Here is a 22889-nt window from a genome sequence, read left to right as displayed (position 1 = left end):
ACTGTATATTCTTCAGAACAACCCTATGGGGTAGCTGCTATTATTATCCCCTCTTTATAGATAAAGGAACAGAGGCCCAGAGCGGCTGAGTGATACAGCGACACGGCTTTGCCAGAAGTGTTGGCGGAGGGCTCCAATGAAGAGGAGATACTGCAGACAGAACTTGAAGGAGCCGAGGGTCAGAGCAATGGTAATCCTAAGAAAAGGCCTGACATACCTATGGGTCACAGGGTGCTATTCAAGGGCCTAATCTAGTCTGGGGTGAGGTCTGAGAAAGTCTCCTTGAGAAAATCACCACGTTTACCCTGAGGCACAAAGTAGAGTCTGGCCAGGTGCAGGATGGGGCTCTATGGAGTTGTGAGAGTGGAGAGAAGCAAAAGAGGAAGGGGGTTTTCTAAGCAGAGAGAAGGGCAGGTGGACACTGCCTGAGGCAGGAAGGTACTCCAGGTACTAGGGAACTGCGGGGAGCTGATGCCAGTGATGTGGGGGAGGTGCTGTTGTAGTAACAGGACCACTGCAGGACAGCAAAGGATTTGGAGCTTTCTTCTATGATAAGGGTACTGGTGGCCAGCCTGCAGGCGTCATGGAAGGTTTTCTTTTGTTTTGTTTTGTTTTTACAGAAAGGCAGGATGATTAGAGCTGCATTCTGTGAGGATCCCCATGGCAGCAGGAGATTCAGGACAGACAGGAAAGGCCAGGGATAAGGAATGACAAAGCGTTTGGTGAATGCAGTGGGAACAGAGACAAAGGTTTGGAATCCCAAGGTGCCCCCTGGGGAATGATGATCAGTGTGGAGTGTGCGGGCAAGAACATTTCTGCCTGGCTCCCTGGAGAAAGGTCGAGGTGAGAGAAAGAGAATTGAATGCCATTCATAGGAGGCGATATGGGAGCCGTGGGGCAGCTGGGATTCTGCAGAAAGAGAGTTCAGAGAGCAGAGAGAAAAGAATAGCAGAGGGACCAAACCTGGAGGCTAACAATTCACAGAGTAGAGGCCGTGGATGTGACTTATTTATTGGGTGAGTCATCAACATTTATAAGCCAGGAGACTTCACCATTGTTCCTTAACAGGGACAGTATCTTGGAGCTACACAGTGGCTGGCTCCTGTAGGGGAGGTACCATTTACTTCTAGTGTACTCCACTTTATTCACCAAGGGCTGTTTTAGAGAAAACAGATTTATTGTAAGGCTGAAGCAGAAACCAGCTTTCAGGGGGTCTTGGGAGGGGAAGAGTTAGTGGGAGTTGAGGCTGTAAGCAGAGCCTTCTGTTCACGAGCTCAGAGGAGAAAGTACATACCTGGAAGCCGCTGCTAAGGCTCAGCCACCATGCACTTTACCAAGGGGACTTTAAGAGAATGAGGACACAGCACCTGTCCTTGGGCAGTTTCCTATTAGTGCAGAAACCAGCACGGTTGCATCACTGCAGGGTAAGGCACTCTAATGCAGAAACACCACCAGCAAGCCACAGAGTCCTGGGCATCCCAAAGAAGGGGTGGCTTAAATCAGCCCCTCCACACCACTGTATTAGCAAACTGAGATATCTAGCAGTTAAATATTTGTTGTTAGAGGTAGTCACCTCTAAAGCATCTTCTATAGAAAATATTAAGTTGAAAAGCACAGGAGTCGTACTATTTTTCAGAGCAGCTGTAGTCGTGTTTCACAATCTTACATGATTCTCGGTATTTCACCTTTCTTGCAATAGGCCAGTTTTTTTTTTTTTTTTTTCTGAGGTGGAGTTTTGCTCTTGTTACCCAGGCTGGAGTGCAATGGCACAATCTCGGCTCACCGCAACCTCCGCCTCCTGGGTTCAGGCAATTCTCCTGCCTCAGCCTCCTGAGTAGCTGGGATTATAGGAACGCACCACCATGCCCAGCTAATTTTTTGTATTTTTAGTAGAGACAGGGTTTCACCATGTTGACCAGACTGGTCTCGATCTCCTGACCTCGTGATCCACCCGCCTCTGCCTCCCAAAGTGTTGGGATTACAGGTGTGAGCCACCGCGCCTGGCCTGAGGCCAGCTTTTTATAAATCTCACCAGAAAGTTAGGCAGATGAGTTTACATCAGTTATCTGCATTCTGTGGGTCTGCCCAGAAAGACCACCACCTTACCCTTGTAATTTTGCCTTTCTTTGAAGCTACTCTTAGGTGGCTTCAAATAGTGATTTAAAATGTTAAGTGTTTAGCCTTTTTACGGCCCCATGTTTTTGGTCTTTACCCTTTGAGATCATTACTCAGAAGAAAGAATGTCAGAACTGAGACTAAGATTGGAGAGTCATCCAGATGGAATTGATGTTGACGCCACATGTGACAATGAGTATTGACTCAGGATCAGAGTAAGGAGAGAATGAGAGGAGGGTCAGGACAGAACCGTGAGAACTGCCTACATTCGGGGGTGTGATTACATCAGTGTCCAAAGTCAAAAGTCCGTGAGTACTGCCTCCATTAGGTAGTGTGATTACTCTACATCAGCATCCAAAGTCAAAGCTCTGGCAAGAGCACTTAGGAAGAAAAGGGGGAGGGTCACCCAGGAGCTGTGTGTTGGGATGCCAGTGGCTATCAGATTGGAGGGGATGCCTTTTCCAGGCAATGAGGGAGAAACCTATCCTATGAGCTAGGGGGTCCAGAAGATATTGTAAATTTAATTGTTAAACAAAGTATGGGTATAGATATTTTTCTTTTATAGTAACATAGGCCCTATGTGCCCTATGTTGTATTGTGACTACCTGCTAATTTACATGTGCAATGACTGGAAGAAAAGCAGCAAGTATAAGGAACAGATTTATAGCCCTTTCTCTCTGTTTTGTTTCGTACTTTTATTTTTACACCAGGAAGTATGAGACTTTGAGAATGGTGTCATCCTTAAACCTTGTGGCAGTTTGTTGAGCTTCATCCATTAATACAAAGTCCCAGACATTTGGCAGGTGATCACGGTGTACTGCTGTCTAAAGGACACAGTGACTTACCTGCTGCAGCCTCTTTGTTTGGAAATAACTTGTTGTCAACTGCCATGCTGATGTCATAGAACACCTCATCCTCATCACGGTCAGCATCAAACTGGGGGAAATGAGGACAGAGAAGTTTGGAATGTGAGAATACACAAATTAGCTAATTCAAAAATATAATGAGCATCCGTCACACAACTGTATCTCTAATGAGGCAGAACAACAGGAATTAAAGCATTTGAGTTTTTAATCAGACATTCAGAGGGTTTTAAGCCCAGACCTCCCATTGAACAGAGAAGAGTATTAGGGAGTAAATGTACAGTCACTTATGGTTTAAAAAATGTGTAATATTTTCTTAATTTATGGAGCACATTTTAGAAAAAAATAACTGAAATTTACCTTGTGGCTTTCTGACTTCATTTTTCTAATTTGAAAAATATGAAAGTATATAGTTCTTAAACAGTAAGAGGAAAGATGTTCTAAGCTTATTGTTAACACACACACACACACACACACACACACACACACACACACAAAGAGGCTGGGTGCAGTGACTCACACCTGTAATCCTAGCACTTTGGGAGGCTGAGGCAGGTGGATTGCTTGAGGCCAGGAGTTCAAGACCAGCCTGGCCAACATGGCTAAACCCCATCTCTACTAAAAATACAAAAAAATTAGCTGGGCATGGTGTCACATGCCTGTATTCCCAGCTATCTGGGAGGCTGAGGTCCAAGAATCACTTGAAGCCGGGAGGCAGAAGTTGTAGTGAGCCAAGATGGCACTACTGAACTCCAGCCTGGTGGACAGACTGAGACTCTGTCTCCAAAAACAACACCACCACCATCTCCAAAACAAATTTCAGATACTATACTAGATATAATATTACAGATGTAGTCTACAGATTCTATAGATTTAGATGTACCAAAAATTAGTGACTTAAATATTTATTTTACCATTCTCTAAAATTTACATTTTAAATATTTTAAAATAAGTTATATTTACAAATTCTTGATTTTCCAAGTTTTTCAGTGGTTTGTTAACACATTTTTGTCTCTTTAGTTTTTAAAAATAGCTTTACTATGACAAAAACAAGTAATGGGGTAAAGACTTCCTATTCAATAAATGGTGCTGGGATAACTGGCTAGCCATACGCAGAAGATCGAAGCTGAATCCCTTCCTCACATCATATATAAAAATGAACTCAAGATGTATTAAAGACTTACATGTAAAACCCAAAAGTATTAAATTCCTGGAAGACAACCTAGGGAATACTATCCTGGACATAGGAACAAGCAAAGATTTCATGACAAAGGTACCAAAAGCAATTGCAACAACAGCAAAAATTGACAAGTGGGATCTAATTAAACTTGAGAGCTTCTGCACTGCTAAAGAAACTACCAACAAATAGAGATCCTACAGAATGGGAGAAAATATTTGCAAACTATGCATCTGACAAAGGTCTACTATCCAGCATCTTACAAAGAACTTGAATTTGCAAGAGTAAAACACACCCCCATTAAAAATTGGGAAAAGGACATGAACAGACACGTCTCAAAAGAAGACACACATGCAGCCAACAAGCATGTGAAAGAAAGCTCAATATCACTGATTAGAGAAATGCAAATCAAAATCACAATGAGATACCATCTCACACCAGTCAGAATGACTATTATTAAAAAGTAAAAAAATAACAGATGCTGGTGAGGTTGTGGAGAAAAGGGAACACTTATACACTGTTGGTAGGAGTGTAAATTAGTTCAACCATTGTGGAAAGCAATATGGCAATTCCTCAAAGAGTAAAAGCAGAACTGTCATTTGACCCAGCAATCCCATTACTGGGTGTATACCTGGAGAAGTAGAAATCGTTCTCCCATAAAGACACATGCATGTGAATGTTCACTGCAGCACTATTCACAATAGCAAAGACATAAAATCAACCTAAATGCCCATCAATGACAGATTGGAAAAAGGAAATGTGGTACATATATACCACAGAATACTATGCAGCCATAAAAAGGAATAGAATCATATCTTTTGTGGGAACATGGACGGAACTGGAGGTCATTATTCTTAGCAAACTAATGCAGGAACAGAAAACCAAATGCCACATGTCCTCACTTCTAAGTGGGAGCTAAATGATAAGAACTTATGAGCACAAATAAGGAAACAATGGACATTGGGGTTTACTTAAGGGGCTTGGGGAAGAGAAGCAGAGAAGTAGAAAAGACAGCTATTGGGTACTGGGTTTAATAGCTGGGTGATGGAATAATATGTACAGCAAACCCCCATGACATGTGTTTACCTATGTAACAAACTTTTATATGTGCCCCCAAACAAAAAATTAAAAGAAAAGAAAAAATCGATAAAATCACAAACAAAAATAAAAATAGCTTTACTGAGCTCTAAGTGATATACAATGAACTGCACATATTTAAAGTATGGTGATTATAACTTTTAAAAATTGACAAGTGGAATTTAATTAAAGAGCTTTTGCATAGCAAAAGAAATGGTCAACAGCGTAAACATACAACCTACAGAATGAGAGAATATATTTACAAACTATGCATCCAACAAAGGTCTAATATCCAGAATTTATAAGAAACTCAAACAATTCAACAAACAAGAAAAGAACCCAGTTTAAAAGTGGGGAAAAAGACACAAATGCTTCTCAAAAAAAAAAAAAAAAAGACTTAGGAGTGGCCAAAAAACATGAAAAAATGCTCCACATCTCTACTCATCAGAGAAATACAAATCAAAACCACAATGTTACCATCTCACACCAGTCAGAAGGCGATTATTTAAAAGTCAAAAAAAGATAGATGCTGGAGAGCCTGCAGAGAAAAGGAAACATTTTTACTATTTGTGGGAGGACAAATTCGTTCAGTCATTGTGGAAAGCAGTTTGGAGATTTTTCAAAGAACTTAAAACAGAACTACCATTTGACCCAGGAATTCCATTATTCTGTATATATATCCAAAGAAAATAAACCATTCTACCAAAAAGACAAATGCACTCATATGGTCAATTACAGCACTATTCACAACAGCAAATACATGGAATCAACCTGGGTCCCCATCAGTGGTAGACTGGATAAAGAAAATGTGGTCCATATACACCATGGAATAAGACACAAGCCATAAAAAAGAATGAAATCACATCCTTTGCAGCAACATGGAAGCATCTAGAGGCCATTATACTAAGTGAAGTAGCATAGGAAAACCAAATACCACATGTTCTCACTTATAAGTGGAAGCTAAACACTGGGTACACAGGGAGATAAAGACAGGAACAACAGACACTGGTACTACTAGAGAGTGAAGGGAAAGAGGGGGACAAGGTCTGAAAAACTACCTATTGGGTACTGTATTCACTACTTGGGTGATGGGGTCAATCATACTCTAAAACTCAGCAGCATGCAACATACCCAGGTAACAAATCTGCACATGTACCCTCAAATCGAAATAAAAGTTGAAATTATATTTAGAAAAACAAGTAAGTTTTGACATATGTATACACCCATGAAACCATCATAAAAATAAAAATAGTTAACATACCCATCACCCCCAAGCACTCCTCATGCCCCTCTGGAATCCCTTCTCCTCTCCTCAGGTAACCATTTATCTGCTTTCTGTAACTACAGATTTTGCATTTTCTAGATTTTACATAAAATAATACAGCATGTAATCCATTTTTGCCTGTGCTCTTTCACTCAGCAATATTATTTTGAGATTCATTAATGTTGTTATATACATAGTTCATTCCTTTTCATTACTCATTAGTGTTCCATTGTGTGGATATATTGTTAAGCCCATCCTAGACATCTTTCATCTCAGACATTATAGTTTTCAACTCTTTGACTTGAGCCTTCAAAAAACTTTCCATGTCTCTATTTAAGCTTTTAAACATCTGAAATATAATTACAGTTACTTGTAATGTCTTTCTCTGTTAATTCTAACATTTATGTCAGTTCTGAGTCAGTTTCAGTTGATTTCTTTTACCTCATTATGGGTATATTTTCCTGTTTCTTTGTATGCCTGGTAATTTTTTACCGGATGCCAGACACTGACAATTTGACCTTGTTGGGTGCTAGATATTTTTGTATTTCTATAAATATTCTGGAATGTAGTTTAGTTACTTGGAAACAATTTCATCTTTCAGAAAGGTCTTGCTTTTAAGATTTGTTATGTTGGATCAGAGCAATATTTGGTTTAGGGCTAATTATTCCTCACTGTTGAGTAAAGCCTCTCCCCAATGTTTTGTGAATTATGAAGTTTTCCAGTGTATCTGAAGGACACTGGCGCTATTCCAAGCCTGGTGTGAGCACCAGGTACTATTTCCTCTAATCTTTTTGGATGGTTTTTTTCTCAGCGTCAGGCAATTTCCCCATGTGGATGCAGAAGTGCTGGGATTTGAACTTGGGATGACTGACACTTTCCATCCTACCAGGTGGCATAAGATCATTGTACTAAGACAAAGGCAGCCATTCTACTCCGGTACGTGTTTTTTCTAAAAGCAAGGGGAAAAAAACAGGCAGTCACTAGAACAGATATAAGGTGGCCTCTGAATATCTGATTAGGCCCTCTGCATATTTCCAGAGTTATCTGTGCATCTCTCTCATCTCTGATACTTTTGTCCTGCAAACTCTAGCCACCTTGGTTTCTTGGACTTTCAGCTCCATCTCCTCAACTCATGGAATCCACCAGTCTCCAAAGGATTTTGTTTCTCCTGCATGTCGCCTGGAAACATCTCCAGGCTCTGCAGGGCTCATTGCATTTGTTTCCCTTCTACGAGGGACCACTTCATTGCTTGATGTCCAGTGTCTTGAAAACTGTTTTCTTAAGAAGGTTTTCTTCTGTTTATTTATTTGTTTCATGTGGGAAGGAAAAATCCAGTCTTTTTCATTCCAACTTGGTAAGAGGTGGAAGTCTCAACACTGTAGCTTTTCCTATTTTTTTTTTTTTTTTTTTGAGAGTCTCACTCTGTGGGCCAGGCTGGAGTGCAGTGGCATGACTTCGGCTCGCTGTAACCTCCATCTCCTGGGCTCAAGGAATTCTCCCGCCTCAGCCTCACAAGTAGGTGGGATTACAGATATGTGCTACCATGCCCGGCCACCCAGCTAATTTTTGTATCTTTAGTAGAGATAGAGTTTCACCATGTTGGCCAGGATGGTCTCGAACTCCTGACCTCAGGTAATCTGCCTGTCTCGGCCTCCCAAAGTGCTGGGATTACAGGTGTGAGCCACTGTGCCTGGCCTGCTTTTACTTTTATTTATTATCTTGAAGACATTTCAGAATATTTAAGTAATTTATTCCTTTATATTTTCCTACTGAACTGTTATATTATTTGGGAAAAGCCAGTGAAGGAAAAGCTAAGTCAGAAAATTATTTCCCTACCTCCTTTTGTAAAATTAAAGCATATCTGTATAATGCTTCAAAGTGCTATCACTATGTCACATCAACCCCTAGGAAAGGCGAGGCAGTCTTATTTCTGCAGTATTTTTTCCCAGAGGTTGCTCATTTCTTTATTGATTTTTTTCTTAAATAAAATCAATTAATGTCTGTTATAAAAGCTTTAAATTCATAGTAGGGTAAAAATAGAATGTTTGGGAACTTGTTGCACTTCCCTCATTTAGTTCTACTCCATGGAATTAACGATGGTTAATATTTTCCTGTTTATCCTTTCAGAACTCCATTTATTGGTGAGAATGGTGTCATATAAAACATCTCAGCCTGGTGCGGTGACTTATGCCCAGAATCCCAGCACTCTGGGAAGCCAAGAAGATATTGCTTGAGGGCAGGAGTTTGAGACCAGCTTGGACAACAAAGCAAGACCCCATCTCTTATGTCTTTTCTTATGCTTTCCCTTAGACATTTATTACATTTCTTCCTCTTTTTACAAAACCATTGACTTATCTGTTTATATGTCTTGCCAAATTCAAAGGAGAGTGCTAGACTCTCTTGTATTGTAGGGTAGTTGTTTAATTTAAACTTTGCCTGAGGGATTCGCTGACTAGTCTTTTCTTGAGCTATTGTTCTTCATTTTCACTTTTCTTCTCTTTTTCCTGCTCATCTTCCAGCTCCTTTTCCATGTCCTCTCCTTTTGCCTGCTTCTCCTGCTCCTTCTTCTCTCCATTTCTGCTTTCCCTTTCATTAATCTTCACTGTAATTTCTATTTGATTGCTCTGGATTTTGATCCCAAGACATAGCTGGTTGTTTCTGTACAACAAGATATGTGGAATAAAATCAAGTCCAACTTTTAAATTTTGTGATGTTATCACCACCTTCCAGCCCTTGCTGATTTAGGTCTGTGATTGTTTTGCTTTGGGTCTCCTCTCTTAGAGGCTCTGTTTTATTTTTATGTTTTTTTTTTTGTTGTTGCTTTTTTTTTTTTTTTTTTTTTAGATGGAATGTTGCTCTGTCGCCCAGTTTGGAGTGCAGTGGTGCAATCTTGGCTCACTGCAACCTCTGTCTCCCAGGTTCAAGCAATTTTCCTGTCTCAGCCTCCCAAGTAGCTGGGATTACAGGTGCATGCCACCACACCTGGCTAATTTTTGTATTTTTAGTAGAGATGGGGTTTCACCATGTTGGTCAGGCTAGTCTTGAACTCCAGCCTCAAGTGATCCACCTGCCTCAGCCTCCCAAAGCGTGGGATTACAGGCATGAGCCACCATGCCCGGCCTGTTTGATTTTTAGAAGTAAAAAATTCTCAGCACCTGATGAGAATTCTTGAATTATCAAGGGCTTCTGAAATATCAGGAGCTCTCTCTGCCTTGAAAAACTTTCTTCTCACACTTTCTGAACACCATCCTGTCCTGGGTTTCCTTCTAAGCCAATGGTTGCTCTTTCAAAGGTTTCTTTCTTGCTCCTCTTTTTCCTATTGTTCTCTGACCTTCCTTATTTCTACTTTATAGGTGAGGAAATATTTACCCAGAGATTTTATGACCTTCTCAAGTCATATAGCTAATAAGCAGAACAGTCAGGACTTGAACTTGGGATGACTGACACCTTCCTCCTACCACGTGGCATATGATCATTACAATCAGACAAATACAGCCATTCTGCTCCAGTACGTGTTAACACTGCCCTCTTGTCTAAAAGCAAGGGGAGAAAAGCAGGTAGTGTGAGGGCAGACACAAAGTGACCACACAGGTACAGCGAGTGCCACCTCGGTGCACTGCTTTCCACCTCCACATATCGTGGCTGTTTTTTCTTTCTGGATATCTGTTAATTATCATCAGTCTGAGGGAATATTTACTAAGAGGGGTTTGTTTTTATTTTTCCTTGGGCTTTTGAGGGATGGACAGCAGCACTGTCATTTTATATATTAAACATTTATGTTTTAGCCAGGGTTCCCTAGAAAGTGGAGACTAGTGGCTCATGCCAATAATCCCAGCACTTTGGGAGGCCGAGGCGGGCAGATCACAAGGTCAAGAGATCGAGACCATCCTGGCCAACATGGTGTAACCCTGTCTCTACTAAAAATACAAAAATTAGCTGGGCATGGTGGCAGGTGCCTATAGTCCCAGCTGCTTGGGAGGCTGAGGCAGGAGAATTGCTTGAACCCAGGAGGCGGAGGTTGCAGTAAGCCGAGATCTCACCCTTGCACTCCAGCCTGGCACCTGGTGACAGAGCGAGACTCTGTCTCAAAAAAACAGAAGAAAAAAAAGAAAATGGAGACTAAGGCAAAACTTCCAAGTTAACATTTTGAGGGTGTGTGGGCATTAAGCATGAAGTGGAAAAGGGGAGTGAAGCAAAAGAAAGAGGGTAATGTTATAAGCTGCAGGCCAACTTCATAAGAAAACAGCCGGCAACATGGTCTCCAGAAAGGCTACATGGAGCTACTCTGTCTCAGGCCCATCTCGTAGGGGAAGGAAGCGGGAGGGCTTGAGCTGCTGGCTCCTGCCAGGCTCCCGTCTTTCACTGCTCCAAGTTTTCCTATGGGTACTTGGGTCCCCCCACTTCTTGGTTGCACTGCCCATCCTCTCTGAGCAGCCACTGGGAAGCCAGGCCCCAGGGAGCAGCATAGCTCCTGAATCTAGAAGTGCTGAAAGCAGCCAGCGCCTCTGGAAGTCTGATCTGCTGGGGTCTAGGTACTGGCTCTGCAGGGGATCCCACAATGGTGAGAATGATGAGGACCCGCCCTCAACCTTGAAGAGGCTGGCTGGGGTCCTCACCAAGGTTAGGATATGCGGTGACAGTCAGGGCAGTGGCAGACAGGGTTCTCCATTCAAGAAGCAACTGAGGCCAAGGAGCACATGAGGCCACTTGAGCTATGGGAGGCTTGTAAACTGGGCTCAGACAGCTGAAAATACAGCTAGCGTTTGACTGGAGTTTCTGTTCTCCCTTGTAGAAGCTGACTGATGTTCAGCAACTTACTTCTTAGCATCTATACAATAGCATTGTATGTTACAGAAGCAATCCAAAATATATAGGACATAGTCCCTCAGCCCCAGGGTCTCAAAGAGAGAAGTGAAAGCGACAATTTGCTTCTGTGACATACATGCATATTATCTCTTTCTTTATCAAACACACATAAATTTTTTAAAACTTGAGGAATATAAGAAACTTTGAGAGTTTCTAGGGGATCTTATATCATCTGGCTAATTTGAACAAGAATATTTTAATTTCCAGTGCAGACTAAAGTGCCTGATTGTCCAATTTAACAGGCAAAGGTAAAGCACAATTCATGAAATCATTTAACAAGCATTTGGTGAATAACTACTATGTACTAGCTATTCACATGTAGATTCTTCACCCGACCACTTAACCTTTGGACATAGAGCATAGAGCCATGAGGAATGAAGACAACATTCACACAGTCAACTCAACTATGGGATGATGCACATGTTGCTGAAGCCAATTTACTCTCACATCAGGACCACAGAGTTAAGTCAGATTTCATTTTCTACAACATCCCACTTCTACAACTCCAGAGTAGCATGAGACTTCTTTTTATTCTTTTAGCAAATATTATGACAAGGAGCCCTAAAGAGCATTCTGATTGCATATTATCATAATTGCCACTTAATTGGCAAAGATTTTTACAAAATGATGACATTCAATGTTGGAGAGGTGTGCGGATGGTGAAGGAGGAACTGGCTTTGAAATCATCAAACAGTTATCATTTGTTTTTCAAAAAAACACGTATATTGATAGTTAACAACCAGGAGCAATCCCCAATTCCCCAAGGAAATGTGGCAATGGTGGGAGACATTTTTGGTTGTCACACTTGCGGGGGGTGGGGAGGCTACTTGCCAGGGATGCTGCTAAATATCCTACGGTACCCAGGACAGCCATCATCACAACAAAAATGTATTCCATCTAAAAAAAATGTCAATAGTGACAAAATTGTGAAGCCATAATATGTATATTAGGCATTCTTGGCTTTAGGATTTTTAAACAGTGTTTTGAAATTCAAGTACTGGTGTTTTGTTTTGTTTTGTTTTTTAAAGAAAAAGTTTTGAACAGTAAGAACCTGGGACATTAACTTCAAAATACAATGGGTAGCAGGAGTGACAGTGTTGCAGTAGTAGCATAGGTAGAGTGATGAGTTTCCAGGAATAAAAACTTATTTACATCTCATGGGTCAGAAAAGGATCCAGGGAGATATAATTGTGGGGCAATAGACCAGATGATACCCAAACTTGCTCACAGCTCTGAAATTCTGTGATTAGATGGATGCTATGTTTTAGGTAATTGTTAATGTCTAGGAATTTTAAGAAAATCCTTTTCTTATTCCTAAGGACAGAATTAGCAGAGGACGTGGACTGCATAATCTGTTTTATGTCATTTAATGTAAGAGGGCTAGGGAGGTCAATTGGAAATTTCAAAATGAAATGCTCACCAAATTCCTTACTTCATTCACACGTTTTAATTTGAATAACAAATGCTGTAACAACTTTCAAAAGTCTAAGAATATATCTAGATTAGGAAAGGGAATTACAGCAGAGGGAGGAGAATTATGCACCATCTGAGGAGAAAGCTACAATCATGGTTTGCATTTTTAATGGTGGAAATGAGTTTTTGTTTTTATTTTCTTTTGGCTCTGGTTTTCAGACTGCAATGGGCTGCCCTAATCTTCTCCATAGAGACAGGGCTTGCCACATAATGAGCAATGTTAGGTCTATGAAACATCCTAAAAGGATGGTACCAGTTCAATCTTTCCTCCAAGCTTCTGCTTTTGATTAAACTTACGTCTGTCTCCCATTTTTTCCCCTCTCCTTCTTGATGATAAAATAAATTGGCTGTTATTAGTATTGTTTCAGGGTTATATATCCCATAAGTGTCACTCTCTAAGAACGAAATGAGCTTCTTGAAGTTCTTACTTCTCCGTTGTTTCATGCCAGAGATTTCAATTACACAGGTTCTCTACAAATGGCATTTCTTGTTTCTTATGGAGCTCCTCCAACATGCAAATAACTAGCCCTTCAAAATTTCTTTTATATGTTTGGAGACATCCTTCCAAAAGATTGATTGATTGGTGTTCTCTTTGCAGTGACCTTGTTTTTCCTCAACTAAAAATTGAAGATTGCACTAAAAGGGTAATATACTTTAAAAACTCATGGTGCTTGGAGTGAAATCTGCAGTTGTCAGCAATGAAGTAATTATCACTGATACTACTTTGCAGAACCCTATTTCTAAAGCTTCATAATTAATGACCACATTTGAAAGAGAAACACCTAAGTGGACGTGGTGAGTGGAATGGATGGGGACAATTCTCTGAGATAGCCAAGCCAATCCCATGTTTTGATGAGAATTCCTGTGGTACAGCCCTGCTGAACCAAGCTCTGCGGAACATATTATTATTTTTTTGAAACAGAATGAAAGAAGGACAAAACACTAAAGAAGACAGATCTAAAAACAGACATGATTGTTATGCAAAGGGATGGATACAGAACGCTTGAAGGCTGTGGATATCTGAGTAAAAGACTTATTTTCTCAGCCTTCTATACAGAATCTTTGTTCATTGGATATATGCAGCACCTAGACAACTTCGTTGGGAAAAAGTCAACACAATAAATAGATACCAGGGAAAAGTCTTATAGTATTTATGAACTGTTTTATAAAAAATTTTCTCCTAGGACTTGAAGCTTAACAACGCAATAGTGAATTTAATTTATTCTGCTATAGAAACCTAGAAGAGAAGGCTAACTAAAGATAACTTTGATTATTCTTACTACATTAGCTCAGGGAATATTTTTCGGAATCTTCGTCAGCACTCAACAACAGGAGCACAAGGTAACGTCATTTACTGAACAACTACTATGTGCCATGCACTGCATTAGAGGTTTTCTTTATACATTTTTTATCAATTGTAATTTATAATTTGAATTTTATATGGATTTCCTCAATTCCTACAATAACATTATAAAACATTATCTCCATTTCAAAGATTCAAAACCTGAGCCTCAAAGAGATTAAATAACTCGCCCAGGTTGTGTAACTACATTGCAGGGTCAGGATCCAAATCCACATTTGTCTCCATCAGACAAATGCAGGTGCCAAGGCTGTCAGGATCAGATCTTAGCTTGGCATTTGCAGAACAAAGCAGGGCTTTTGGAAGTAGTCTTAGGATGGACCCCCCCAAGAATCCTCAGAAGTCACGCCAAGCCAGGTCTAGATACTCAAATATTCTTTACCTTCTTCCCCATTTGGGGGCCTCAGCAGGGGATTCTGTTTCTCTGCATGATGCATATACCTTGCTTGGTGGCTATGGTTGTTGGCAGAAGAACTTTCCTTCTGGCCAGGAAATCAGAAGGAGCAAGGGCAGGCAAAGCTGACTGCAAGAGGCGGATGACTTCCCGACTCCTATGGGTCTCTGTGGGTTGGCAGTTTAGAGCTGGGAAACTGGCTCCTGTCCAGCAATCCTCTCTGTGTACTGTTGACTCTACTTGCACCCCACAGCAGCCTTCTGAAACCTCTTTGCAAATAACCCTGCCTTTTAGTTTGTCGAGAGGATTGAGGGCATCCAGCATGGATTCTGGTTTTCTCCTCTCATCACTATTCAGTCTCCCTCGGGAATCAAAGGAAGAGTGGGCCTAGCCCCCTTCTAGGAACCTATGTGAGACAGGGGAATGGATTTCTGATATGGGTCATGTCTGGTCTGGCACTTCCTAGAAGCTGCTCTGCTTCTGTCCTGGAGCTCCAGCCACCAGGACCCATACACAGAGGCCTGGCTTAGCTGCCACTTCCCACAGCCAAACCAGGGCTTTGGCTCCCTGGCCCTTTGACTGAGAGAAAGCATTCCAGACTCGTATCCAAGAGCCCCTTGATATGCTTGTCTCATTAGGGGACAGTGGATTCAAAGTCAGACCACTAACAAGAAGAAGGAAGAGGCTAGGTTTTAGGTCATGCAGGAGGTTGTGGTTGACAGAAAACGGCCCAACGGAAAAGAATCCAAGTCAGTGGTGGCAGTCAGGGTTCGGAACCATTCTTTAGCTGAAGGGAGGGTGGCTGCAGTGGCCGACTGTCTAAATTTTACAGATTCAGGTATAGCCCTGAAGCAAACATCCTTAGCTTGACCAACATCCAGATCATGAGTAGGGATCAAGTGTCCAATATTCTGCTCGTTAACCTTAGGGCATTATGACAGAACACTTTTAAAATTAAGTTGCTGCAGAAAGCACTTACTTCTAATGGGGATCGCTGAAATAAACTCCTGTGTAGTAAATACTAAGAGGATTTAAGATTTCATTAAGATGATACTGACAAGATGATACACTGCTTCTCAATCAAAAGTTGACTAAGAAAGGGATCTGCAGCCCAGAAAATAGGTGATTGGTAGATTCTGTCAAATAAATAAACTTTTAGAGTATGTCTTGAGATCCACATAGATTGGTATCCAATCTTGTATACCACCTACACGATGCCATTCAATTCAATAAAGATATATTGAACACCTACTTTGTGCCAGGTATTAGATTGGTCATTGGAGATCCAGGGAAGGAAGATTACATCATATTGGCTTTTCTGTACTTATTAAAGCACTAGTGAGGACTAAAATACTTTGAAATGACTTGGTAAAGAAAGCATTAATAGGAGAAAATGGAGAAAAATGATATGCTCATTTTAGACAAGAATTACATTGTGTGCAGTTCCCATTTTTTCCCTACTGCATCAACAGCATTCTGAGCTCAGCAGTTAGACAAATACTCGTCAAGCTGAATTAACCAGAAAATTAAATTAATTAACATACCCTTTTCCCCTTTCTATTTTCTCTTCTCTCCTCCCAGCATTCCAGCAATTTGAGGCTTTACAAAACTCCAAAGTAGTGGGATAGAGATTTAAGGCTTTGCCAAGAAAGCTTCCAAACGAAAGAAATTAGAGCCTCAGAAGTCAAATTTCAGCCTCATGTGACATTGGTACCTCTCCTAATTACAGGCTCCATTCTCATTTATGCTTGAGTGTCTCCCTGCTGCAGAGCCCTAAGTGGTACCCTGAAATCCTGAAACAATCCGCTGTGCTGCCTGAGCAACAGATGTGTGATTAGGGGCTAATTTAGGCCCTGGGAAGATCAGGCTCATTTGATTTTCTTTTATTATTCTTCCTTCTCTTTCCTTTTATTATTACTTTTTTTTTAGTCCACATGATTCATCCTTTAAAAACATTTCTCTCCTGCAGTGTTGACTTTAACTATGATGGCCAAATATGGTCAGTTCATAATTATTGTAAGATTCAATGGAGATCAAGTAGAATCAAAAAGAACAGCTTAGAAGATGGAAAATTAAGGGGAATGCATCTTGCAGCAGGAGCACAGGACATTATGATAAAAGGTACCACCAATAAAGTAGAAAATGCATTTGGATTTTAAATCAAATTGACTTTGATTTTATTTATTTATTTATTTAGAGACAGGGTCTTGCTCTGTTGCCTAGGCTGGAGTGCAGTAGCATGATTATAGCTCACTGCAGTCTCTAATTTCTGGGCCCAAGTGATGCTCCTGCCTCAGCCTCCTGAGTAGCTGGGGCTACAGGCACGTGCCACCATGCCTGGCTAATTTTTTACTTTTATTTTTTTGTAGAGACAAGGTCTCACTATGCTGCCCAGGCTGGTTTTGAACTCTTGGGTTTAAGTGATCTTACTGCCTTGGCTTCCCAAAGGGCTGGAATTACAGATGTGAGCCAGTGTTCCCAGCCCAAATTTCTTTTTAGTTAATATATACATTTAATGTTGTCAGTAGTGAGAAGCTTAACATTTATAAAAACATATTTAAACATATTTAATGGGACTAGTGAACAGTCATTCTAGATAGTAAAATAGCTGCCAGAAAACTTGTGCTAATATTTCCCCCTGTTGGAGAAGTGGACACAAAGTAAGGATGACTTGAGAGAAATAATTTAGTTCAGTCAAACATGGCAACATCTCTGCCTTCATGAAGTTGGAGAAAGAGCTGAGAGACTGATAAGCAAATCATTACCTCATTGTGGGAAGGGCTGGGATGGAGGTGTGCTTGGAGGTCCTGGGGGTCAGAAGGTGGGTACGTGCTGCAATGTGGGGCTTGGGGAGGTTCTAAACAAGCAAAACTAAGCAAGTGAAGAAAGGAAAGGAAGGGCGTGCCAGGGAGAGGAATAACAGTGAGATGAAATGAAGATAAGAAAGATGAAACCTCTTTGAAAAAGATGAGGGTGGCTCTCACCTTTCTTGGGAGTTACATCTTTCTTGGGATTTTCCTTCTGAGAAGGAGAGATGTCCTTTCTTGCTTCTTAGAGTTATTTGAAAGCTTTCTTGGGATTTTAACATTTGGTAGCTGACTATTCTCTACCAGAAATCTCTGGGCAGGTGTTTGTAGTGAGTGGGTGCTGTGTCACAGGAATGTGACAGATGGGCTCATGTGCATGGCATGAGTTACCATTTATTAAGCATTTACTACGAGGTAACAGGCAAAGCATCTTGCAAACATCTCTGTTAAATCCCAGAACAACTCCAACATAACACTTTCCCAAGGAAAGTACTTAAAGGGGTAAGTACTTACTTAAGGTCATAGAATTAGGGAAGAACATAGCTTGGATAAAAACTCAAGTCTGTGTTACTACAATGCCTGTGCTCTTAAGAACTAAGCTATTTTAGCTCTGGGAAGAACAAATCCTATGTTCCTAGTTATCCCACAATCATTTGTTTTTCCTTTCTATTTTTAGCGTGAGGGTCATTTCCAAATTCAGAACCATTTAAACCACCATCCTCACTTTTTCCTTTGCTCACTATTCCCAGGTCTGTAACTTTGTGTTAATATTGTTTGTACCAAGCTCCCAAAACACTAAATTGATCTTTGTTTCAGGATAACTAACTTATTAGCAAGATGGCTATGACAGGCTTGATTTAAAAAATACATACAGGATGAAAACAGAATGGAGGATTGTTTAACAACTTAATAGCCACTGGGCTCTTTGGATAATTGAACAATTTACCCCCAAGTTTTACGAAAAATATAAATGAAGCAGGACAGACAAAGACAATTATGAGACTGGAAATCAGATTTATAGTAATAGAATTTACATTTACATTCATGGGCAAAGGAAGAAAATTAATATGCAAATAGATTTTAAAATCCTTATAAATGGTTTTGATGCTAAGACTTTATGTTAATTTAACTAACTGAAGTCCATGGATACTCTTCTTATTCTTCTGCTAAAATGGCTAGACTTTTGACAGGACGCAACATGTAGAAAAAGAGATTACTTGCCACCCATACCTAAATTTTGTTAATTGTGGATTATGGGGAAAAATAATTTTATTAGCCATGTATCAACCAACTATGAACTCAGCAAGTTCAGGTTCATGTGTAGCCTAGTGTTGATCCTGTTGAGTAAGAATAGTATTGATAGATCTTACAAGCAGTAATTGAGTTGGGCTCATCGAGGGGATAAAGACGAGTGAGTCAGAGGATACAGATGAAGAATCTTGGGGTTTTCCTTGTGAGAAGAAACAGATGATGCTCTTTCCTGCTTCCTACAGTTATTTGGAGGCCTTCGAAAAATTTCTGATTCCATCAAAACCTGTTTATATGTGTCCTGCCTCCACCTTTTCTATTACTTTTGTTTGAGGTTATGTTTTGTTTAGTTATGCCTCTTTTTTTTTTTTTTCAGATACCCTTGAGTCTTCCAAAGACACGAGCAGTGAGAGATTCTGTTCTGCAAAGGTGCGACTTCGCTCAAAGACAAAATGAGCATAGCCTCTGAAGAGCCTCTCAGTCTTGTGCTGCCTCAAGCCAGGTCTGCTTTCTTTGTATTTTCACCTCTGCAACAGTGGGCATGGTCAGCATCTTCCTAAAGAGGACTAGAATTGATAAGCTTACCTAAGGTATCTTTTAAGGCACATAGCATTTGTAAAGCAACAGATGCCTTCCAATTTTTATAGAAAATATTCCACTTGGTACACACAGTCAATAATAGAGACAGACACCAACTAGAATTTGTTAGAAGCCTCGGGGCAAAAAGCTAACCCTGAGAAAAATGAAATTAATGCCAATTTTAAATGCAATCCTCAGGCTTTGCAGAATGAGTCAAACTTGATCACACAAAAATAAAGGCAATATGTCCACTTTTACAAAATGACAAAGTGACTTTGTAGGCTACCTAGAAAATTTATCACATTTTGCAGAACCCCTCTTCTTCCAAACAAAGCTCCATTCTTATCCTAAAAAAAAGAATCCACTCTGTCCCCCAGCAGTGTAGGAAATTAGCATCATGTTTGAACTCTCCCAAAGTAATCTCCTTCCTTCACTGCAGGAACAACTGAGGGAGAGGGGGGCCCTCATATTTACTTTTAAAATTACTGAGGGGACTGCAAATTTAAAGGTCTCTTGTCCTGAGTGTTCTTAGATCCTGTGTCTCTTAAAAGCTATGTGAGTTACAACTAATTTTTCAGTAAGTTTCCCAGTAAATTATTGAATTCACAAGTTCATTGAAAATTTCTAATAGTTGATTATGACTCAACCAATATTTATTGAGTACCTACATTTGTTGTGGGTAGTACGAAAAGATGATTTGCTTTAGTATCATATAATATTTTATGTTTTACCCTTTTATTAATGTCTTCTTCCTGTCCAAGTAGGAACTTCCATTAGAGATAGGGTGAGAAAGTGACACTACTAAGTGTGTGGCCATTTATATTAATTAATTCATTAACAAAACTTGTTGTGCACCTACTGTATGCCATGCACTAGGATTCAGTGTTCAGTAAAATAGGACTCTTGCCCTTAAAGAGTCCACAATCCAGTCAGGAAGACTTTTTCTTAACCCTAACATTAATGCAAAATAAAGGTTGTCACAGAGCTGTATAGAGAACTACCACAGGAGATCAAAGGAGAAAGAAGGATTACCTGGTCTCAGGGAGAGGAGGAGGATGAAAAAGGTTTTGTGGAGTAAGTGGGAATGAGGATTAAAGAAAGTGTCACAGGAGAGAGGGAATTTGAGCCCACAATATTCCAGGCCCATAAAGATCCCTGTTTGAGTTTGTGGCCGCCCCCACCACATACTCTTTATGTGGCAAGAATTTATGAATCACAAAGCACACATTCAGATTTACACTTTTTTTTTTTTTTTTTTGAGACAGACTAGAATGCCTCGGTGCAATCTAGGCTCACTGCAACCTCTGCCTCCCAGGTTCCAGAGATTCTCCTTCCTCAGCCTCACAAGTAGCTGGAACTACAGGTGTATACCACCACACCCAGCTAATTTTCGTATTTTTAGTAGAGATAGGGTTTCACCATGTTGGCCAGCCTGGTCTCAAACTCCTGACTTCAAGTGATCTGCCCAACTCAGCTTCCCAAAGTGCTGGGATTACAGGCATGAGCCACTGTGCCTGGCCCAGATTTACATTATTTTAAAATCTGGCTTGAGAAATCGGTTTCTTAATAATGTCAACAATAATGCATTGCTTCTCTTTAGCCACAGGTCACATTCAAGGCAAGCGATGAGGTGCAGAGGTAGGCTACCTGGATCAGACCCCAGGCCCACCTTACTAGCTGTGTGACTCTGGAGGAGTTACGATTCTCTAAGCTTCTTTCCTCAGCTAGAAAATAGTGTCATGTGGTAAGGGAGTGCTGAAAGGTAGAAAATCCATTATTAGTAGTACACAACTTTGCATGTAGTAAATCTAAGTGTTGCCAGTGACCATACTGGGAAGTGGCAAGTGTTTATCGATGCAGGATCACATTTTCTGGAAGTATTTGAGGTGGGATAAATCCTTTCAAGCCCAAAATGATTGACATCTCTTTCTGACAACTTCTTAGCTCTCATGATGACTTCTTTTTAAAAATCCCCGTTTTACATTTATTTCATAAATGTCACTGTAACAATGGTAAAAGAAACAAAAGCCGCAGTGGTAACAAATTGCCCCAATTTGTGCCTAGCGTTCACATTTCCATACTCTCTTTTGAACCAAGCAGACACTAACCTAAAGGAGATGCCCTGCAAGTGAATACATGAATAAATAAATGAATTCCTGTCTCAATGGCTTTGCCTCCAAAAGAAGTATAAGGTATTATAAAAACTATGCACTGATAACTAGCTAGATGTCTCTGTTTACCCTGAGGGTGGTTATAACTACAGTTATAGTATCACAAAATGCTTTCCTGAATTTTAAAAGATTTTACTAGCCTGAACAATATAGTGAGACCCTGTCTCTGAAATAAATAAATAAATAAATAAATAAATAAATAAATAAATAAATAAAGCTCTGTGTGGTGGGGCATACCTGTAGTCCCAGCTACTTGGAAAACTGAGGTCAGAAGATTGCTTGAGCCCAGGAGGCTGAGGCTGCAGTGAGCTGTGATCATGTCACTGCACTCCAGACTGGGTGACAGAGCAAGACCCTATCTCAAAAATATAAATAAAGTATTTTGAAGGAAATCACACTACTATGTACTGGTTGGAAGGGCAAAATGGGACATGGTGGGCAAAGTGACAAATATAAAATGAGAAACTACAACAGTGACATTAATACTAGATCACAGAATAGGTTTCCATGAATTATATTTTCAAAAAAATTCCACCAATCATTCCTTTGGCCACCTAAAGGCCATTTCCTTTTGGCATAAAATCATGACCTACTTAGCTGTGTTGTCAGAAGAGTCATAACTATTATTATGAATGCGCAGATTTGGATTCTGTGTTTGCCAGTCGCAATTAACACAGCTGAATGACAGCTGAGAGAGTTGAATACAACCCCCTGGGCACACACTGAAGAGAAACCAATATAGGTTCTCTCTTTCTAAATTCCAGATATAGTAATTTTAAAAGATTTGTAAGTAGCCAGATACTTACCTCAGATGAGAAAACATTAGCATTTGTTTAAAATGTGTTATTTTGTTTCTTTCTCTAATACATCAAGCACATTACAGAGGGATTTTGGCTTAAACTCTAAGTCAGTTATCTCACATAGAGAACAGGACAAATCAGTAATTACCCTGAAGAACAGCTAAGCAACTCATTAAAAAGGCCTCAAATGTATCAGAGGCCGTTTCACATTTGATTCATGAGATTTTGAGCTTGGAAACTTATGCTTAGGAGGAATACTGAAAAATTCACATCCATTTTCATACCATGCCTTCCAACAATACTCATAGCATATTTTAAACTACAGGCAGCCCTAAACAAACAATTAATTTAGGTTGTATCATTATATATGCTCAAAGTCAACGGTTAATCTGTCATATAGCAGAGACAAAAGTACTGAGAAACTTCTGGATGTTTCAGCTACTCTGCATGATCCAAGGATTCTAGAATTTCTCATTTTTATTCAAGGAGTATGTTGGAGCCTACATATCTGTCCTTTTATTACAGAAGGAAGAAAATGCAGCTGTCAATTTTATCTTCTAAAAGGAAAACAAAGCTACTCTATGAAGCTAGAAATGACTCAGGATAAGAAGTTGTCAATATTTGTTTCACCCCATTTATTTCACCTTCCTAATTTCTGAGCATTGGTGTAGTGAAGAAGTTAAATGTGTGAGCTC

At 40.1% G+C, this 22889-nt stretch overlaps 1 protein-coding gene across 2 annotated transcripts in view; it reads right to left on the bottom strand.

The window, feature by feature from the left end:
* Positions 1-22889, bottom strand: part of AK5 (adenylate kinase 5) — a 309166-nt gene that overhangs the window by 155559 nt on the left and 130718 nt on the right. For both annotated transcript variants that reach the window (XM_074381039.1, XM_003921394.4), the window contains exon 7: positions 2961-3051. In XM_074381039.1, the coding sequence (XP_074237140.1) occupies positions 2961-3051 (91 nt within the window). The remainder of the gene's footprint in view (positions 1-2960; positions 3052-22889) is intronic.

Source organism: Saimiri boliviensis, chromosome 11 (genome assembly GCF_048565385.1).
Source record: "Saimiri boliviensis isolate mSaiBol1 chromosome 11, mSaiBol1.pri, whole genome shotgun sequence".
In the NCBI taxonomy this organism is placed as follows: domain Eukaryota; kingdom Metazoa; phylum Chordata; class Mammalia; order Primates; family Cebidae; genus Saimiri; species Saimiri boliviensis.
Note: the sequence above shows the minus strand (reverse complement) of the source record. Positions and strands in the feature narration are given on the sequence as shown.